The sequence below is a fragment of the Acanthopagrus latus genome, chromosome 1 (genome assembly GCF_904848185.1).
Source record: "Acanthopagrus latus isolate v.2019 chromosome 1, fAcaLat1.1, whole genome shotgun sequence".
Taxonomy (NCBI): Eukaryota; Metazoa; Chordata; class Actinopteri; order Spariformes; family Sparidae; genus Acanthopagrus; species Acanthopagrus latus.
Genome location: NC_051039.1, coordinates 3190466 through 3210916, shown reverse-complemented (window position 1 = coordinate 3210916; position 20451 = coordinate 3190466). Strand labels below are relative to the sequence as shown.

At 41.8% G+C, this 20451-nt stretch overlaps 3 protein-coding genes across 6 annotated transcripts in view; 2 read left to right on the top strand and 1 right to left on the bottom strand.

Moving 5' to 3' along the window:
- Positions 1–114: 114 nt before the first annotated feature.
- LOC119019049 (basement membrane-specific heparan sulfate proteoglycan core protein-like) lies at positions 115–7334 on the bottom strand. The gene is made up of 11 exons (XM_037097243.1): positions 7293–7334; positions 6527–6606; positions 5111–5461; positions 4340–4555; positions 3793–4146; positions 3361–3588; positions 2960–3229; positions 2087–2344; positions 1685–1766; positions 1506–1566; positions 115–855 (listed from the first exon to the last, which is right to left on the bottom strand). The coding sequence occupies exons 2-11, from the start codon at positions 6594–6596 to the stop codon at positions 673–675; spliced, it is 2073 nt and encodes a 690-aa protein (XP_036953138.1). The 5' UTR covers positions 6597–6606; positions 7293–7334; the 3' UTR covers positions 115–672.
- Positions 7335–8657: 1323 nt separating this feature from the next.
- LOC119019074 (B-cell receptor CD22-like) lies at positions 8658–13564 on the top strand. Of its 3 annotated transcripts, XM_037097313.1 has the most exons (12): positions 8660–8896; positions 8997–9070; positions 10022–10366; positions 10484–10708; positions 10842–11192; positions 11425–11652; positions 12047–12307; positions 12568–12655; positions 12777–12834; positions 12967–13064; positions 13160–13183; positions 13275–13564. In XM_037097313.1, the coding sequence occupies exons 2-10, from the start codon at positions 9016–9018 to the stop codon at positions 13051–13053; spliced, it is 1698 nt and encodes a 565-aa protein (XP_036953208.1). In that variant the 5' UTR covers positions 8660–8896; positions 8997–9015; the 3' UTR covers positions 13054–13064; positions 13160–13183; positions 13275–13564. The 3 variants fall into 3 exon arrangements, 2 of the variants coding, with proteins under 2 accessions (XP_036953208.1, XP_036953199.1); XM_037097304.1 differs by having other exon boundaries at positions 8665–8896; positions 13160–13564; XR_005074926.1 differs by lacking the exons at positions 12967–13064; positions 13160–13183; positions 13275–13564 and adding an exon at positions 12428–12478 and having other exon boundaries at positions 8658–8896; positions 12777–12795.
- A 224-nt stretch (positions 13565–13788) lies between these two features.
- The window catches only part of LOC119018816 (basement membrane-specific heparan sulfate proteoglycan core protein-like), a 78684-nt gene continuing 72021 nt past the window's right edge, over positions 13789–20451 (top strand). For both annotated transcript variants that reach the window (XM_037096820.1, XM_037096810.1), the window contains exons 1-5: positions 13789–15146; positions 15247–15320; positions 16276–16620; positions 16741–16965; positions 17099–17452. In XM_037096820.1, the coding sequence (XP_036952715.1) occupies positions 15266–15320; positions 16276–16620; positions 16741–16965; positions 17099–17452 (979 nt within the window). In that variant the 5' untranslated portion in view covers positions 13789–15146; positions 15247–15265. The remainder of the gene's footprint in view (positions 15147–15246; positions 15321–16275; positions 16621–16740; positions 16966–17098; positions 17453–20451) is intronic.

Below are 20451 nucleotides of genomic sequence, written 5' to 3'. Positions count from 1 at the left end.
GGTTCAGCGCAGTTTGTTGATTGTGCTGTACAGTTGATCTGAATCCTCCTCGGCGGGCTTCTGATTTCTGCTTTTCAAAGAGAAAAAGGAGTCAGAGACTTCTGCAGATGAGATGTTGAAAGCATGCACACGGCCAAAGAGTTACAATGCAACATTTATGAAATTATGAGAATAAAAGTGTTATTATTATAAGACAAGTATGTGAGATTTTGTGGCATCTCTCTTATGCTGATGGTGGCCAGTAAAAAAAAAAAAAGGTGAGAACCAATGTTTGGTTAGTTACGCCTCTACGCCGACGATAGCACGCTATATTTTTGGGTTGTCCGTCCGTCAGGGCTCTTCTTGTAAATGCGATATCTCAAAAACACTTTTCTTTAAACTGTCCAATCTGACTCAAGGATGAACTGATTACATTTTGGAGGTCAAAGGTCAGTGTGACCTCAAATCTTGTCAGGACAATATTACAGGAAGCACTGAGGTGTTTTGTTTGTTTTTTTGTTCAAACCTACACTTGGACTCGAGTGTGAAATGATTTTGGAGGTGGGAAGGTTGCTGCAACCTTACATATTGTGAGGTTGTCGCTTCTTAGGAGCTCTACTTTCTTCAAAGCATTGCCAACATTGCTTAGCATATAACCACTAGGCGGTAGTTCAAAAATGTCCCTGTTGCTGCTCACCTTGGGTAGTTTCCACCACGATAAAATCTGACAGCAGCGTACTCAACACTCGCGTCTTCTTCTTCCTCGTGTCTGTCGCGCGGAGCTGGATGGATGCTGGAGTAGAGAGAATTTGTTGGCTTCCTGGTAAACTGGATGCTGGCGTAGTGAAGGTCATCCTGACGGTGAGTAGGTAGAGACTGCACAAGCAAGATTACTGCAGTTTTAAAACATTAATACACATCTAACCAGAGGGTTGTGTGTTGAAGAAACATACTGCAACACAGAGGCTGTTCAGGTTTAATATTGGTAATATAGCTTTAAGCCCATTAGCTCACATGTGGCATTAAATGTGTCTCGAGCGATCTCTTGTGATCAGATCTCACTTTCCTGCTCTATATGCAAATACACACCGACATCACAGGAACAAATGAAAAACAATGTTTTGTTTACTATGAAATCTTTATCTTCATGTATAACGTTTGCCGAATTAAAAAGTGGACCAAAATTCTTAAGAATGTGTTAAAAACAGCATTTCATAAAGTATGCAGTTTCCTCTAATGCAGCAAGTCTTAAAATGTAGTGATTTCTTAAGGGAGTCTGGGGACTCAAAGGAGTATTATTTATTTCTTCATAGATTACTGTAAATTTAGAAACATCTACTTTGAGTATGTTATATTCTTATATTTACACATTTGGTGTAAATGGTGAAATCAGTCGAAACAGTTCAAACAGCTGTTGGAGAGACGCCTCAAACTCCTGACACAGAGAAGTAAAATACTAAAAGTATTTTAGTAGCTTTTGGATGTGGAAGCCGTCTGAACAGACTTGTTTCGCTCCTCTTCCTCACCTGTTCCCTGGTGTCTGCTCTCTCTCCGGGCTCAGATGATTGTTTAGACGCCTTCTTTTTTCTGGTTAGGGGAATTAAAGAAGAAATGACATGTTTCTTCACCAGTGTTTCAAGATTACTTTGCTGACTACAGTGTTGTAATTCAGTGTAATTTGACTTGGCGAAAGGGAACCGCTTACCCGATCCATAGGAAGACAGACAGGAGTATGACAGCCAGGATGAGAGCTGCCGTTGCTCCAGCAGCTGTTGACTTCCATGTTCCTAGTTAGTGGTGATGAAACGACAACGCTGACAGTCAATCAGGCTGTTCAGGATGTTTAGGGCCTCAAAGAGCGACAACAAGAGTCAAGATCGTCCCTCGTCAAATATGTATAGAAATAAAGCATGAGCTCAAAATATTGGAGATGCAGATTTGCACTTGATTTTGATTTTTTTCTTTTCGAGATTAAGATCACACATGATCTCTGCGATTACGTCATTTTACTCATGGTCCAGTGCAGATTTTATTCTGACGAGTTTCCCACCACCTGCATTATTGTACATCTGCTGCAGTGTTTTGTGTGAAGTGAATGGAAACTCACCTGCCACAGTCAGATGTACGCTGGTTTTGTTTCTTCCTCTTCTGTTCTGGACTTCACAGGAATAATTCCCACTGTGTTCAGCTCTGAAGTCAGTGATGGTGAAGATCTGTCCTGATGCTTTTGGTGAGTCTTCATTCTCCTTGTACCAGGTGTAATTAGCTGCTGGGTTAGCATCACTGCTACAGGTCAGAGTCACTGAACTGCCCTCCACTATCTCAGCAGAGGGACTCACTGACACAGAGGGAAGTCTTGGACCATCTGGAGGAGACAATTCGTTATGTAACATGTTGTGTACTAGGACGGGTTTTGTAATTGTACATTTAAATGCACAAGACATCCTCTGTGTCCCTCTGTCTCTATCATGAATTCACTTCTCCAACAGCACAAGTCAGCCCACTAATCCCTTCTTGTAAATCCATTGTTCGACTAACAGAAGCATTAATGTTTCATACTCACACTGGACATCAATTACAACAGACTCAGAGATTAAACGACCGTGTTGATTCTCAGACTTGCAGGAGTAGTTCCCTCTGTCCACAGAGCTGATGGAGGAGAAATGATAACTTCCTTCTTGTCCATGGAAAACTTCTTGTTTCTCCTTGTACCAGGTGTAATTAGCTGCTGGGTTAGCATCACTGCTACAGGTCAGAGTCACTGAACTGCCCTCCACTATCTCAGCAGAGGGACTCACTGACACAGAGGAAAGTGTTGGAGCATCTGAAGGAGATGATTTAACAAGTTAACTGTAAAATCAGCCACATGTTGTGAACACGGAATGATCTCCATCAGCAGCCACTGGAGCTTCTCAATAAACTACAGCATCAGACTGTGGATGTGAAGCAGGCAGAGCGTTCAATCATGATTAGCACTCACATGTCACATTAATATAGATGTATTCAGACGTCCTCCTCCCCAGCTGGTTCTCAGCTGTACAGTAATACTCTCCAGAGTCAGAGGACTGGATGGAGCTGAAGACAAGCTCTGGATCTTTACTGAGAGGTTGAAGGTCTGGATCTCCATTCTCCTTGTACCAGGTGTAATTAGCTGCTGGGTTAGCATCACTGCTACAGGTCAGAGTCACTGAACTGCCCTCCATGATATCACCCAGGGGATTCACCAAAACAGAGGGAACCCTCAGAGCATCTGGAGGACAAAACATTAATTTGTTTAATAGCTGGAAGAGCAAATATTAGAAGCAATGTGAGGAACAGATTGTTGATTTCTTTGTGAGCAGCCCAGATTTTTACTTTTGATAGAAATCAGAGCAAACTCACACACTAAGGGGGAGGTGTACGCCTCGTGTCCCTTCAAAGCACAGGAGACGCTGTCTCCAGGATCAAATCTGTCTTTATATACAGAACTTTCCTCCTTTATGACTTTCTGTCCGTTCTTGAACCAGACGTAGGAAAGACGAGCAGCTGGACTGCAGCTGCTGTGACACTTCAGCTCTGCCTCAGTATCAGACTGGTGGACTGTTATTCTGGTCACCTGCACCTGCAGAGCTGGATATGAACCCAAAAAGGTTATTTGTATTAATGCTGATCCACTAATCTACAAAGCCTTCATAAATGATAATGATATTTAATAATGATACAGCCTTTAGTTAGAGCCTATAATCCCTGTAAGGGATTATAAAACCTCATAAGAAAGTGGTACAAAAGGTTTTAAGTAAATTTCTGTCAACATCAGTGTGTGTTCATCAGTACCTGTGACAGTCAGAGTTGTACCAGGTAAAATACTCCTCCACTCAAAGTCTTTGGTATTGAATTTAAAGTGATACTGAGCTGAATCACTCTCTGTCAGGTCAGTGATTCTCAGAGTGGAGCGTCCTCTCTCTGATTCAAGGACCTGAACACGACCTGCGAACTGGGCGTCTTCACTAAGGTCCTCAGGCTGTGAAGGACTCTGCCACTGATGAGAACGTTCAGGACTGAACCAGAATTTAGACCTGATGGTGTTGTAACTGCTGTAAGTGCAAGAAATGTCCACTGATGATCCTTTGAAGGCACAGATGCTTCTGTCAGTGTGAATCACTCTGTTGCAGGTTTGCCTGTGGACACCTGAAAGATAACACAGATGAAAATAGATGAAGGTGACATCCCTCACAGCTGTAACACAGAGAGAGAAGTGATTCTGTAGAGCTCAATGCTGAACAGCTGGCGTTTATATAGAAAGGGGAAGTGGGATCAATCATTTCCAAAATGCTTGAAGTCATTGTGCACTAAGTTAAAGTCAGCACGGTCGTAAACTCACACACTGGAGGAGAAGGAAAGTCCTCGCGGCCTTTAAGCGCACAAGAGTAGCTGTCTGTGGGATAAATGTGGCTTGAATATGAAGATTTTCCTTCCTGAATTTTCTGTCCACTCTTGTACCAGATGTAAGAAGAAACGTCAGGCAGACAGCTACTTTGACACTTCAGTATAGTCCTGCTAAAACCCTGTTGGACGTCGTGCACCTGCACCTGTAGATCTGGATTTGTGAAGGAGGAGCAAAAATTAGATTTTTATTCATGCACATGTTAATACAGAATCACATTCACAGTATCTACAGTATCTGTTCTGTTTCGTCCCTTGGAAACATTATGTGATGAAGAGAATCTAGTCTAAAGAGACTTTTAATGAGCTTTCACTCACATCAACCTGTCTTCACTCAGCCATCAGAGCTGACTCAGGTACCGTGAACCGAAATGTGCACTTTAGTTATCGTTTCTGCAGACCACAGATTTGTTCATGTTATAGGCCTATTCACCTTATTGTCCTCCTCGCCACAAAATGTGCCTTTCTACGTTCACATTACAAGTTTATGACCTCACTCTCGCAGGCTACCAAGCCAGTGACCACAGTTCAAGACTGTGTTTCAAAAAACCACTGGAGACTTTGAGGAGGACTCTTGTGTTTGTGGTCTACAAACATGATCTTTTCCTGACCCTAAACTGTATCAGCACATTGAATTGAATTACCGTAAAGTTGCAACATAAGGAATTTGTGGTTTGCAGAAAAGAAATATAACAAATATAAATGTTACCTGTGACCCTCAAAGTGACTCCAGGTGAACCAGTATAACTCCGACCTGTCTGGTTTGTTATGAACTTGAACTTGTACTCAGCTGAGTCGCTCTCTCTCAGGTCTGTGATTCTCAGACTGCAGTTGTTGTTACTGCAGATATGCTGCACACGACCTGCATAACTTAATTCCCTTCTCAGATCAAAGGGTCTATGAGAACTTCCTTCAGTAAACCAGATCACTTCTTCAACTCTAACTGCATTTTCTGTTGACGGGTATCTGTAGGTGCATCTTATTTCCACTGTTGATCCTTTGAAGGCACAGATCTCAGTAGAGCTGTAAGTCACTCCCCAGCCATCCTGACCCTGTATCACTGTAACACAGAGAACACCAGAAACCAGATTTTAATATTTTGTGAAGCATCTTGATGTTGAACTGAATTGATCCCAAGCTTTCACTCTCACATCATCCCACCGTGAGCCAATGAGACAAGACTGTACTACGAACATGTACCATCACAGTCAAACTGATCATGATATTTATTCAGGCGTTCATCTTTTTTTTTAACCATCATCAAATCAACATCAGTTGACTCAAACGGCTCACATGTGATCTCAACGAAGGGTTAACCCCCTCACAGGGTTTAAAACCCTGCGACTCCCCACTACTCAGTCAGACCTCTGCACGAAACTACAACTCACCAGCCAGCTAGCTTAGCAGCTAACATCCCGGCTCCCAAAATGATGATCATCCATGGAGAACAGTTTCAGAGCAACAAGACCTTTGCCGATTTACCTGTGGTTTTAATGTCTTTTGAAAGATATATTTTGGCTTAAAATCTAAAATCTCTAACCGTGTTAGCTTGTCCGACAATAAATCTAAGATTCAGGAGCTGCCTCATTCGACTTTGTGGTCCTTACAGATCTCACAACATCCCACCAAATATTATAAATACAAATCACAACAAATAATGTCAGTAAGATCTATAAAAAATCTTTATTTTGTTTGATTATAAGTTAAATATTATATCTTTAGCTGTCTCTCAGTGTCAGTTGTCAAGTGTCATGTCTCAGTCGCATCTTGAATCTTGAATCAGGTGAAAAGCTTCACCCAGAACACTGAGTTGAACTTTGTGTACCGTACTGACAAACGACCAGCGTCTACAACCCATACTGTCTTTGATGAAACAACAAACGATCTTCATAATCCACGTTAAAGGAGACAGAGAGATGCTTCGTGTGTGAAGAGGAGATCTTGAGCTACCACCAATATGAAACCACGAGAGCTAAATATGCAAAGCTACTGAAAAATAGGGCTTAAGTAAAGACAGACACTTAACACAAATCATCTTGGGATTTATTTTTCATCATATTTTGAACATTTTCTAAATCCCACTTAATGCTAACAGTCCCGCAGAGTAAATGTAGGTATACGTTACCTGGCATAGAAAGAAGGAAGACAACAAATCCACCTGCTGCTGCTGTTGAACTCATTACTGCTCCTCTCATCTCTGTGTGGCTTCAGCAGAAATGAAACACATCCAAAAGTCATTAACTCCAGATATTGTTGAATCAAACACTTGTGCTTATAATGTAGAGAGACGCCGTCTTGAGCTGCAACGTTCCCCGTGTGGTCAGGACGGTGAGCAGACGACCAGGAGCAGCCGGTTATGATACAGACTTCCTTCCTTTTCACACTTTCAGTCAGCATTGTAAATCGGATGCCAAAAAGAAATGTCTCGATTGTTGCTATGCAGACTTTCTCATCTTTCTCAACCAGTTCTGGTACCAAACCGGTTTCATCCACACTACAACACCTTGCTTACAATATCAAAAGATTAGATTGTCTTTCATGTCTTTCTCGCTGTGTGTCGGCTCCTCAGTATCTAAAAGTGTGTTTTGTTACTCACAGAAGTACAAGATGACACATTGAAACTGCTTTGGCATCATAACTTAAAAGATGTACCACATTAATAAGGGCTGCAGATAGTCATGTGATGATGATGATGGGTTGTAACTCACTAAACTCTGAACATAACTTAACTATCTGTTTCACAGCAGAGAGCAGGAATGCCGTTCTCGTCACTTTCCCCTCACTCACTCAGTAATCCATCAGTAAAATATGTCTCTTGGCTAAATTCTAGTGGCAGCAGTTTGAAACTACAACTAGATGGTGTGTTTCTATCTATCTACCCAGCTACAAACCTCTGCCACTGGGGAAGGTGGGGAGAGGAGACTGGGGTGAGCCTGTAGGAGCAGGCTGCTCAGGAGCTTCTGATGTCCTCTGTGCAGGTGAGGAACAGCGCCCTCTATAGGGAGCCAGTCCGTCTGCCACCTTTCTACCCTTAGCAGGCAACTACACCCTGTAGACAACTTCCCTCAGCCGCCCCAAGTACTCTACATGAGCCCACCTTCCTACACCAAGGGCTGTAGACCTGAACCAGCTCTCCAGGCAGGAAGTGACATCATAGCCGTGAGCACTAGGGGCAGATGGTCATCCCAGTCCCGCTGCTGTTGTGCAGTGAGAATAGCCAGTTGCTCATCCAAGATGCGGTGAAATCTTTCCACTAACCCGACACTCTGGGAGGGGCCGCAAAGGAGTGGTGCGAGTCTTGTGGGCTCCCAGATGTTCACACATGGTGGCAAACACCTTGGACTCAAAATTTCTCCCCTGGTCAGAGTGTATGGTCTCAAGCACCCCAAAACGGCTGAACATGTCCTTACACCAGGACATCCTCCTGATCCGGCAGAGCGTGGGCCCCTTCCACTGCCCGTTTCTCAATCTGAACCACCTAAATGAGCCAAATTCATTAAAAACCACGGTGTGTCCTCATCAGATCCCACCAGTCTTCTTGAACTATGTGTGTCACATGTTCATGTGTTGTTAACACTAGTCCAGTGTAAACAAGTCAAACTGAAGTTTTAGTGGTAAAATGTGAAAACAAAGTAAATCTGAATGTAACGTAACATTCAGTGATGGAGGATAAAATGTTGTTTCAGGCTCCTGATTCAGTATCTCTGATGGTTCACTGCCCTCTAGTGGGGAAGTTTAAGTGTGGCACATTCAGGCTTCATCACTGTGAGTGCTTCCTTCTCTGTCTGCTTTAAAGGGTCAGTTCACCCAAATTACAAAGAGACACTTTCTCTCTTACCTTCAGTGGTGTGTAGCCACGCAGGTAGTTTTGTTCTGTCTCTCTGAACACTGTGAGGTTTGGAGGTTTCTTCAGATGTTAGGTGACACTTTATTTGATCCCAATCTACATGAACTATGTGCGTCACATGTTCATGTGTTGTTAACACTAACAGATGTGGGAGTTTCTCTCGGCTCAGTGTTCTGCTTTTCTCTGCACACAGCAGCAACCTGACTGCAGAGTGAACAGAGAAGACACAAACCAGGAGACAGCAACAACATGTCATTTTCCATCCTCTCTTATAATGAACCCTCTGCTCTTCTTCCTCTTCAGTCAAACTGCCTCGTGGTTCACAGGTACAATGCATTCCTGTTCCTTCACTACACCTGCAGACTGCCTCGGAGCACAGAGAGATCAACTGTAGAGGGCAGCTGTAAATATTTACAGTCAAAATCAAGAATGTGACTTAATGCATGTTATACTGCATTTATTATAGAATTTATGCTTTGTAAGACAACACAACTTTAGTGCGATGTGGGTGTTGGCTCGCACTCAGCACGTCATCTATGTTAATAAGCTAAAGCGGAAGTACATCTAGTGGTTTAAGAACCTGATATCTGACTTCTGCTCACTCACAACTGAGGAACGGCTTCTTTCAAGACGACGTCCGTCTTCACTGTAAGTAGAATTGTTTGTAGATGTGTCTGATACTGTAAACCTCCTGTGTGCATCATTATTTTATCTGCTGACATGTTTTATTGTCTCTGAAACCTCACAGAGAGATCAGAGGAGCAGATATGAGTTTAAGTGCAGCAGTGAGTGGATTTGTCGTCTTCCTTCTCTCTGTGTCAGGTACAGTTACATTTACTGCATTTAAAGAGGGAATCTGGACTTTTGCATGAAGTAGCTGTGTGCTCAGCACTTTTACACGCTGTAAACTGAGAATATTTTGGGTTTTCATAACTTTTCCCTTCTCATCCTGTTTAATGTGTTGTAAAGTCGAGCCTGGCTGCAGAAGCAGCAGCTCATGTGGAGGACGATTAGTTTGTATCTGCAGCTACTTTCATCACAGTGAAGTTTTTTGGAGGGATTTTGTTCTCACAGTAAAACCCCCAAAACTGACTGTACTTGTTGTATATGATGGTACATCTGCACCACTCCCTGCTAGTTCTGTTAGTGCTGTCTGACCTCAGTGTGATGTTTCCATGCTATATGCAGACAACTTATCTTGACATCATAGCTGCCTGAAGCAGTTTGACACCTCAGTGTTCTGCTTTTATTTTTGTAGTTTTCACACTTACCTCAGCAGCATCCTGACCACAGAGTGAACAGAGAGAAGTGACCAAGAACAGCACAGACTCTAATAAATAATATTTCTCCTCTTATCCTGGTCAGTAAACTGCATTAAAGGTCACAGGTTCAATACATTCCTGTTCACTTCACTGCACCTTCAGACTGGGTGCACACTGAGTTTAACTGTAGAAAGCATGTTCACATCTTCCACTCTTCCTTTGTTTGTGTTCATCCTCCCTAAAGGGAAGTTAACATGTGGGTGGAGTAACATGAGTATTTTGTTCAACTTTTCTCTAAATTATGTTCTATCAATTTTCTGTGTGGACGATTTTTTGTTGGCACATGATTAAGAACTGTTGATGACAGTAATTAGTCTGATAATCGAGGATTTTGAAGCACGTCCATGTTACCTTTCCTCCACATCATGTTGGTAGTTTGATCACCTTTTGTCTCATTAACTGATTGTTAACTGAAGTTTCATTGTGTTTTCTGATGTTCTCTGTGTTACAGTGATACAGGGTCAGGATGACTGGGGAGTGACTTACAGCTCTACTGAGATCTGTGCCTTCAAAGGATCAACAGTGAACATGAGCTGCACCTACAGATACCCATCTACTGTACAGAGAGTAGAGAACAGGTTCTGGTTCAGGACAGTGCAGAATGAGAATTATGTGGATCTGAAAAATGAGCCAGGATATTCAGGTCGTGTGCAGTATGACTGTATTAACAAGGACTGCAGTCTGAGAATCACAGACCTGAGAGAGAGCGACTCAGCTGAGTACAAGTTCAGGTTCATAACAAACCAACCAGGTGGGAGATACATTGGTTCACCTGGAGTCACTTTGAGGGTCACAGGTAACATTTTCATTCATATTGGAATTATTTCCAAATGTTCAACATCTGAAGAACAATGATATAAATGTGTGTGTTTGTTGACAGTTTGTCTAAAATAATGTTCTTGTTCCTTTTCAGATCCAGATCTCCAGGCGCAGGTGAGCCGATCCTCACATTCTAGCTGGAGAGACCTGAAGTGTCACAGCAGTTGTCGTCTACCTGATCGTTCTTCCTACATCTGGTACAGAAATGGACAGAAAATTCCATCACAAACATCTTCTACTTATTCAAACTACTTTAATTATGCAGACAGTTTTTCCTGTGCTGTTGAAGGACATGAGGATTTCCCCTCTCCTCCAGTGTGTGAGTTTACTACACTAACATAACACCATCTGATGGAGGCTGATAACTACATGGATTTTAATATGGAGACCTTCATTGTGACTCTTCATCAACTCTGGTTTAAAAATGATCAGAACTTTGTTTTATCTTTCAGGTGTTGAATATAAAACCTGCAACAGAGTGATTTACACTGACAGAAGCATCTGTGCCTCCAAAGGATCATCAGTGGACATTTCTTGCACTTACAGCAGTTATTACACCATCAGGTCTAAATTCTGGTTCAGTCCTGAACGTTCTCATCAGTGGCAGAGTCCTTCACAGCCTGAGGACCTTAGTGACTCCCAGTTTGCAGGTCGTGTTCAGGTCCTTGAATCAGAGAGAGGACGCTCCACTCTGAGAATCACTGACCTGACAGAGAGTGATTCAGCTCAGTATCACTTTACATTCACAACAGGAAGCTTTGAGTGGAGGAGTAGTTTACCTGGTACAACTCTGACTGTCACAGGTACTGATGAACACACACTGATGTAAAACATCAACATAGTACATTTAGAAACAGTGAAGATGTTGAAGATGATGGATCATCATGAGTTTGTGTAATAATTACTGTTGTGTTGGCACTGATGTTCACTGCTAGTTGTAGGAATAGTAAGTGTTGTGTTGTCGTGTGTGTACATCTATCAGTGATTTCTGTTAGAACCAGTGATGATAATATTGTTTCTTGTTCTCATATCCAGCTCTGCAGGTGCAGGTGACCAGAATAACAGTCCACCAGTCTGATACTGAGGCAGAGCTGAAGTGTCACAGCAGCTGCAGTCCAGCTGCTCGTCTTTCCTACGTCTGGTTCAAGAACAGACAGAAAGTCACAGGGGTGGAGACATCTTCTTTTAAAGGCCGGGTTTATCCTGGAGACATCATCTCTTGTGCTTTGAAAGGACATGAGAACTACGGCTCTCCTCCAGTCTGTGAGTTTGATCCACTGTGTCAGGAAAAAGACGTGCAGACACACTGGCTTCTTAAAGTTGTAGATGCAGCTGGTATAGAAAATTAAACTGCTACAACTAGAAATAATATTCACACTGTCAGGACTCTGCAAACAGGACCTGAACACAACCAGCATGTACAGTATGGATAACGATGTGTAAAGGTTTTGGAAATTAAACATTTCTAACAGCTTGTTAGTGACTGTCGTTTTCTTTTTTTAAATTAATCTTGTTATTAATGTCAGTTCCCATTATAGTCAACAGCATGAACAGCTGCTGTGGTAATGGAGACAATCAAAAAGAAACAAAGACAGTTTAATCCAAATAGTAATTTTTTGGGACATCTTAAAATAATACATGTTGACATCTCCTCCAGATGGTCCAAGACTTCCCTCTGTGTCAGTGAGTCCCTCTGCTGAGATAGTGGAGGGCAGTTCAGTGACTCTGACCTGTAGCAGTGATGCTAACCCAGGAGCTAATTACACCTGGTACAAGGAGAATGAAGACTCACCAAAAGCATCAGGACAGATCTTCACCATCACTGACATCAGAGCTGAACACAGTGGGAATTATTCCTGTGAAGTCCAGAACAGAAGAGGAAGAAACAAAACCAGCGTACATCTGACTGTTCTGGCAGGTGAGTTATCCTCATTCACCTGCACACACACCTGTTTACTGCACCAGACCAGATTAACATGTTAATATGTAACAACTCATAACTGATGCAGAGAAAATAACATTTCCTGTCTGCGTTCAGAGGCAGTTTTTCTGTAGCTGTGTTCAGGGAGGAACCTCCATCATGTCAGAGGTGGAGGACTCTGACTGACTGATTAACAGACAGCATCACCTGGAAAAGGGATTTATTGATTCTCATCACATATCTGTGTGTATTTCTAGTGAATTCAACAAAGATAATGAACATCATCAGGTTGACTCTGGTGGTCTTCATGCTGATTCCTCTTCTTCTCCTGAGTCTGTGGATGAGGTGAAACAATCAGAATCCATCTGCTCTTTTATTTTCTTCTTCAGACTTCATTTAGTTTTAGTGATATGAGTTTCTCAATGTGTAAGATTGATTTGATTTGTTGTTGTTGGACTCAATCCAGGAAGAAGAAAACTCTGAGCTCCACCACTGAACCACAAGAACCTGTCGAGATGATGGAGGTGAGACAGAGAGAGAGGCCGTCTTGACAAAACCTCCTCTATATCACAGTTATAATAACGTGGCTGATCTGATGTGATGTCGGTTCATGAACGAGGTCCTTGGAGCTTCATTTTGTCGTCTCTCCTCATCAGTTGGACTCTCGTCCTGAGTATGAGGACGTCTCAGACTTCACTGCAGCACAGACAGAAGACACAGAGCAGCAGGAAGACATGCTGTGAAGTCCAGTCAGGTTAGAGACTCCTGCATCCATTAAAACATCCCGACTGTAGATTTACAGTCACAGTCACAAGTAAAACTTTACACGTGTTCTGTGATTCTCTTCAGATGCAGCTGAACCAGAGGCAGGACTCACCTGATGGACACAAAGAAGGACCACATTGAACTATGACAGAGGAGAGCGAGGCTGTGGAGGATGTGGGGGAAGTGGACACATTTACCTTCAGCTCCAAAAGTTTTCATGTTGAGTTTTCAGTAGCAGCAGCAGGTAGGAGTCAGCAGCACAGACAGTCAGCAGCAGCATGTAGCAGGAAGTTTAGAAGAACGTGGAGTCGGCAGCTTCAGCTGAATCATGTCCAGGTGTCAGACATGATTTATTGTTCAGATCAGCTTAATGCTTAAACTGTGAGAGCTTATTTTAACCTGTACAGTCAGTTATATTATAGACATTGATGAGATGTTAAACAAAATGTATTTTTAATTCTACAGAATAATAAATAATATCTGTGATCATCTTCTGGGTTTTCACCTGTCCTGGCTGACAAAGCCAATAAAGTGTGTTCAGAGTGAGACAGTGAGCTGAGAGCATCACATTTGACTTCATGTACAGTTTATATTTTCACACATTGAAACCAAACATAAGTCCAGTAGTAAAACACTTTGACAGATGTTACATTTTCCAGTTATTTCTGCTGCTGAGTCAAATCAACAGCCAGCTTCCACAACAAGTGAAGGAGCTGTTGGACAGCTCTGTAGGTGAAACATTAGTGAGCAGAACGTTTAAACTTCAGCTGTAAACTAATTATTCTTCTGTTAATCTTTGACATTATCATTTGTTCACCAGATATCAAGACATTTTAATTCAACTCTGTCCTTTAGCTTTGGCTTATTTCTCACATTGTCACATTTTGTGTCCATAAGAATGAAATGTGCCTCAGTTTAATGGTTCATCATGATTTGGGATGTTGCTGATATGAAGATGCACAGAGAAAGTTTTTACTGAGGAGGACCTGAACTTATATTTGAGCCGTAAATCTCCGTTAGGTTCAGTGAAATTCTTTTGTGGTGATTGAAGGAAGCAGAGTAGATCCAGGTTCACTAAATGTGAAGCCCTTTCACAATAAAAGCCCAGGTTTAGTCAACACCCTGATTATAACCTGATGCTTCAGAAATCTAATTTTTCAGTGTAAACAAGTCAAACTGACGTTTTAGTGGTAAAATGTGAAAACAAAGTAAATCTGAATGTAATGTAACATTCAGTGATGGAGGATAAAATGTTGTTTCAGGCTCCTGATTCAGTATCTCTGATGGTTCACTGCCCTCTAGTGGGGAAGTTTAAGTGTGGCACATTCAGGCTTCATCACTGTGAGTGCTTCCTCCTCTGTCTGCTTTAAAGGGTCAGTTCACCCAAATTACAAAGAGACACTTTCTCTCTTACCTTCAGTGGTGTGTAGCCACGCAGGTAGTTTTGTTCTGTTTCTCTGAACACTGTGAGGTTTGGAGGTTTTTTCAAATGTTAGGTGACACTTTGTTTGATCCCAATCTACATGAACTATGTGCGTCACATGTTCATGTGTTGTTAACACTAACAGATGTGGGAGTTTCTCTCGGCTCAGTTTTCTGCTTTTCTCTGCACACAGCAGCAACCTGACTGCAGAGTGAACAGAGAAGACACAAACCAGGAAACAGCAACAACATGTCACTCTCCATCCTCTCTTATAATGAACCCTCTTCTCCTCTTCCTCTTCAGTCAAACTGCCTCGTGGTTCACTGGTACAATGCATTCCTGTTCCTTCACTACACCTGCAGACTGCCTCGGAGCACAGAGAGATCAACTGTAGAGGGCAGCTGTAAATATTTACAGTCAAAATCAAGAATGTGACTTAATGCATGTTATACTGCATTTATTATAGAATTTACGCTTTGTAAGACAACACAACTTTAGTGCGATGTGGGTGTTGGCTCGCACTCAGCATGTCATGTATGTTAATAAGCTAAAGAGGAAGTACATCTAGTGGTTTAAGAGCCTGATATCTGTCTTCTGCTCACTCACAACTGAGGAACGGCTTCTTTCAAGACGACGTCCGTCTTCACTGTAAGTAGAATTGTTTGTAGATGTGTCTGATACTGTAAACCTCCTGTGTGCATCATTATTTTATCTGCTGACATGTTTTATTGTCTCTGAAACCTCACAGAGAGATCAGAGGAGCAGATATGAGTTTAAGTGCAGCAGTGAGTGGATTTGTCGTCTTCCTTCTCTCTGTGTCAGGTACAGTTACATTTACTGCATTTAAAGAGGGAATCTGGACTTTTGCATGAAGTAGCTGTGTGCTCAGCACTTTTACATGCTGTAAACTGAGAATATTTTGGGTTTTCAGAACTTTTCCCTTCTCATCCTGTTTAATGTGTTGTAAAGTCGAGCCTGGCTGCAGAAGCAGCAGCTCATGTGGAGGACGATTAGTTTGTATCTGCAGCTACTTTCATCACAGTGAAGTTTTTTGGAGGGATTTTGTTCTCACAGTAAAACCCCCAAAACTGACTGTACTTGTTGTATATGATGGTACATCTGCACCACTCCCTGCTAGTTCTGTTAGTGCTGTCTGACCTCAGTGTGATGTTTCCATGCTATATGCAGACAGCTTATCTTGACATCATAGCTGCTTGAAGCAGTTTGACACCTCAGTGTTCTGCTTTTTTTTTTGTAGTTTTCACACTCAGCAGCATCCTGATCACAGAGTGAACAGAGAGAAGTGACCAAGAACAGCACAGACTCTAATAAATGATATTTCTCATCTTATCCTGGTCAGTAAACTGCATTAAAGGTCACAGGTTCAATACATTCCTGTTCACTTCACTGCACCTTCAGACTGGGTGCACACTGAGTTTAACTGTAGAAAGCATGTTCACATCTTCCACTCTTCCTTTGTTTGTGTTCATCCTCCCTAAAGGGAAGTTAACATGTGGGTGGAGTAACATGAGTATTTTGTTCAACTTTTCTATAAATTATGTTTCTATGAATTTTCTGTGTGGACGACTTTTTGTTGACACATGATTAAGAACTGTTGATGACAGTAATTAGTCTGATAATGGAGGATTTTGAAGCACGTCCATGTTACCTTTCCTCCACATCATATTGGTAGTTTGATCATCTTTTGTCTTGTTAACTGATTGTTAACCGAAGTTATTCAGTTTCATTGTGTTTTCTGATGTTCTCTGTGTTACAGTGATACAGGGTCAGGATGGCTGGGGAGTGACTTACAGCTCTACTGAGGTCTGTGCCTTCAAAGGATCAACAGTGGACATGAGCTGCACCTACAGATACCCATCTACTGTACAGAGAGTAGAGAACAGGTTCTGGTTCAGGACAGTGCAGAATGAGAATTATGTGGATCTGAAAAATGAGCCAGGATATTCAGGTCGTGTGCAGTATGACTGTATTAACAAGGACTGCAGTCTGAAAATCACAGACCTGAGAGAGAGCGACTCAGCTGAGTACAAGTTCAGATTCATTACAGACCAAGAAGGTGGGACATATACTGGTTCACCTGGAGTCACTTTGACTGTCACAGGTAACATTTTCATTCATATTGGAATTATTTGCAAATGTTCAACATCTGAAGAACAATAATATAAATGTGTGTGTTTGTTGACAGTTTGTCTAAAATAACATTCTTGTTCTTTTTTCACAGATCCAGATCTCCAGGTGCAGGTGAGCAGATCCTCATATTCTAGCTGGAGAGACCTGAAGTGTCACAGCAGTTGTCGTCTACCTGATCGTTCTTCCTACATCTGGTACAAAAGTGGAGAGAAAATTCCATCACAAACATCTTCTACTTATTCAAACTACTTTAATTATGCAGACAGTTATTCCTGTGCTGTTGAAGGACATGAGGATTTCCCCTCTCCTCCAGTGTGTGAGTTTACTACACTAACATAACACCATCTGATGGAGTCTGATAACTACATGGATTTTAATATGGAGACCTTCATTGTGACTCTTCATCAACTCTGGTTTAAAAATGATCAGAACTTTGTTTTATCTTTCAGGTGTTGATGGTCAAACCTGCAACAGAGTGATTTACACTGACAGAAGCATCTGTGTCTCCAAAGGATCATCAGTGGACATTTCTTGTACTTACAGCAGTTATGGAACTATCAGATCTAAATTCTGGTTCAGTCCTGAACGTTCTCATCAGTGGCAGAGTCCTTCACAGCCTGAGGACCTTAGTGACTCCCAGTTTGCAGGTCGTGTTCAGGTCCTTGAATCAGAGAGAGGACGCTCCACTCTGAGAATCACTGACCTGACAGAGAGTGATTCAGCTGAGTACAAGTTGAGATTCATTACAGACCAAGAAGGTGGGACATATACTGGTTCACGTGGAGTCACTTTGAGGGTCACAGGTAACATTTTCATTAATGTTGGAATTATTTCCAAATGTTCAACATCTGAAGAACAATGATATAAATGTGGGTGATTGTTGACAGTTTGTCTAAAATAACATTCTTGTTCTTTTTTCACAGATCCAGATCTCCAGGTGAAGGTGAGCAGATCCTCAGATTCTAGCTGGAAATACCTGAAGTGTCACAGCAGTTGTCGTCTACCTGATCGTTCTTCCTACATCTGGTACAGAAATGGACGGAAAATTCCATCACAAACATCTTCTACTTATTCAGTCTACTATACTTATGCAGCCAGTTTTTCCTGTGCTGTTGAAGGACATGAGGATTTCCCCTCTCCTCCAGTGTGTGAGTTTACTACACTAACATAACACCATCTGATGGAGTCTGATAACTACATGGATTTTAATATGGAGACCTTCATTGTGACTCTTCATCAACTCTGGTTTAAAAATGATCAGAACTTTGTTTTATCTTTCAGGTGCTGATGGTCAAACCTGCAACAGAGTGATTTACACTGACAGAAGCATCTGTGCCTCCAAAGGATCATCAGTGGACATTTCTTGCACTTACAGCAGTGATGAAATTATTAAATCTAAATTCTGGTTCAGTCCTGAACGTTCTCATCAGTGGCAGAGTCCTTCACAGCCTGAGGACCTTAGTGAAGATTCCCAGTTTGCAGGTCGTGTTCAGGTCCTTGAATCAGAGAGAGGACGCTCCACTCTGAGAATCACTGACCTGACAGAGAGTGATTCAGCTCAGTATCACTTCAAGTTTACAACACAATGGTCTGAGTGGAGGAGTAGTTTACCTGGTACAACTCTGACTGTCACAGGTACTGATGAACACACACTGATGTAAAACATCAACATAGTACATTTAGAAACAGTGAAGATGTTGAAAATGATGGATCATCATGAGTTTGTGTAATAATTACTGTTGTGTTGGCACTAATGTTCACTGCTAGTTGTAGGAATAGTAAGTGTTGTGTTGTCGTGTGTGTACATCTATCAGTGATTTCTGTTAGAACCAGTGATGATAATATTGTTTCTTGTTCTCATATCCAGCTCTGCAGGTGCAGGTGACCAGAATAACAGTCCACCAGTCTGATACTGAGGCAGAGCTGAAGTGTCACAGCAGCTGCAGTCCAGCTGCTCGTCTTTCCTACGTCTGGTTCAAGAACGGACAGAAAGTCACAGGGGTGGAGACATCTTCTTTTAAAGGCCGGGTTTATCCTGGAGACATCATCTCTTGTGCTTTGAAAGGACATGAGAACTACGGCTCTCCTCCAGTCTGTGAGTTTGATCCACTGCATCAGGAAAAAGACGTGCAGACAAACTGGCTTCTAAAAGTTGTAGATGCAGCTGGTATAGAAAATTAAACTGCTACAACTAGAAATAATATTCACACTGTCAGGACTCTGCAAACAGGACCTGAACACAACCAGCATGTACAGTATGGATAATGATGTGTAAAGGTTTTGGAAAGTAAACATTTCTAACAGCTTGTTAGTGACTGTTGTTTTCTTTTTTTTAATTAATCTTGTTATTAATTTCAGTTCCCATTATAGTCAACAGCATGAACAGCTGCTGTGGTAATGGAGACAATCAAAAAGAAACAAAGACAGTTTAATCCAAATTGTAATTTTTTGCGACATCTTAAAATAATACATGTTGACATCTCCTCCAGATGCTCCAAGACTTCCCTCTGTGTCAGTGAGTCCCTCTGCTGAGATAGTGGAGGGCAGTTCAGTGACTCTGACCTGTAGCAGTGATGCTAACCCAGCAGCTAAATACACCTGGTACAAGGAGAATGGAGATCCAGACCTTCAACCTCTCAGTAAAGATCCACAGCTTGTCTTCAGCTCCATCCAGTCCTCTGACTCTGGAGAGTATAACTGTACAGCTGAGAACCAGCTGGGGAGGAGGACGTCTGAATACATCTATGTTAATGTGACATGTGAGTAAATTGCAGCTGATTTAAATCAACTAATGACTTTTTAAAACTTTATTACCCAGTCAGATGTTTTGCTGATGGTGCACTTTCTCCAGCTCTGCCTGTTTCACCTTCACAGTCTGCTGCTGTTGTTCACTGAGCAGCTACAGTAGATGATGAAATGATGTTTTATGTAAAACTGTTTCCAGATCTGCACAGATGTTCATTGATCCAGAAAACCACCTCTAAAGTTTCAGATGCTGCCACGCATAAATACACATCCAACATGTAATGTGTCCAGAGTCCTGTTATCACCTCTGTCTCTGAGGAATGATGTTTAGTACTTATATACTAGTTTGTATTGTCACAAATATTTTGATGGAAACAAAATTGCTGTCTTGATTTTTTTACATGGCCACATTTTTAGAATTGTAGGAAGAGAAAACGTTTCGTTCTCCACACAGTTAAATTACAGAACCAGCATCCTCAGTTGTTGCCATAAATTCACTGGAGATCAGAACTGATATAATTTTCTTTTCCAGTTCCCCAGTATTTAGAACACATTTGAAACATATTTGTGTGATGTGATGTTACCACAATTTACTCTTGAAAATGCAACAGGAACAAGTTGCCCTAACACACACAATCACACAACCACACACACTTTTTAAAGGATGAACAAATGATGGAAGGATTTTTGCCTCATGTCACAAATGAAATCTGACAGTTTTGCACCGGACCTGAGAACACAGTCACTAGTTTTATTTAACAGATGTTGCAAAGGATTGAATCAACCTGCACCACCTACACTGTGACTAATATTTCCTGTATTGTATTTCATCTGTTATTTATCTGAAACTGATCTGCAATCTTAAAATTAAAATGTAAAATGTGTTCATGTTTTCTCCTCCAGATGCTCCAAGACTTCCCTCTGTGTCAGTGAGTCCCTCTGCTGAGATAGTGGAGGGCAGTTCAGTGACTCTGACCTGTAGCAGTGATGCTAACCCAGCAGCTAATTACACCTGGTACAAGGAGAATGAAGACTCACCAAAAGCATCAGGACAGAT

Coding starts and splice junctions, on each gene's coding strand:
- LOC119019049 (XM_037097243.1), bottom strand. CDS start 6,596: ATGAGAGGAGCAGTAATGAGTTCAACAGCAGCAGCAGGTGGATTTGTT. Junction 1,767..2,086: donor CGTACATCTGACTGTGGCAG/GTGAGTTTCCAT, acceptor ACCACTAACTAG/GAACATGGAAGTCAACAGCT. Junction 856..1,505: donor GAGCAGACACCAGGGAACAG/GTGAGGAAGAGG, acceptor TTGCTTGTGCAG/TCTCTACCTACTCACCGTCA.
- LOC119019074 (XM_037097313.1), top strand. CDS start 9,016: ATGAGTTTAAGTGCAGCAGTGAGTGGATTTGTCGTCTTCCTTCTCTCT. Junction 9,071..10,021: donor CTTCCTTCTCTCTGTGTCAG/GTACAGTTACAT, acceptor TCTGTGTTACAG/TGATACAGGGTCAGGATGAC. Junction 10,367..10,483: donor AGTCACTTTGAGGGTCACAG/GTAACATTTTCA, acceptor GTTCCTTTTCAG/ATCCAGATCTCCAGGCGCAG.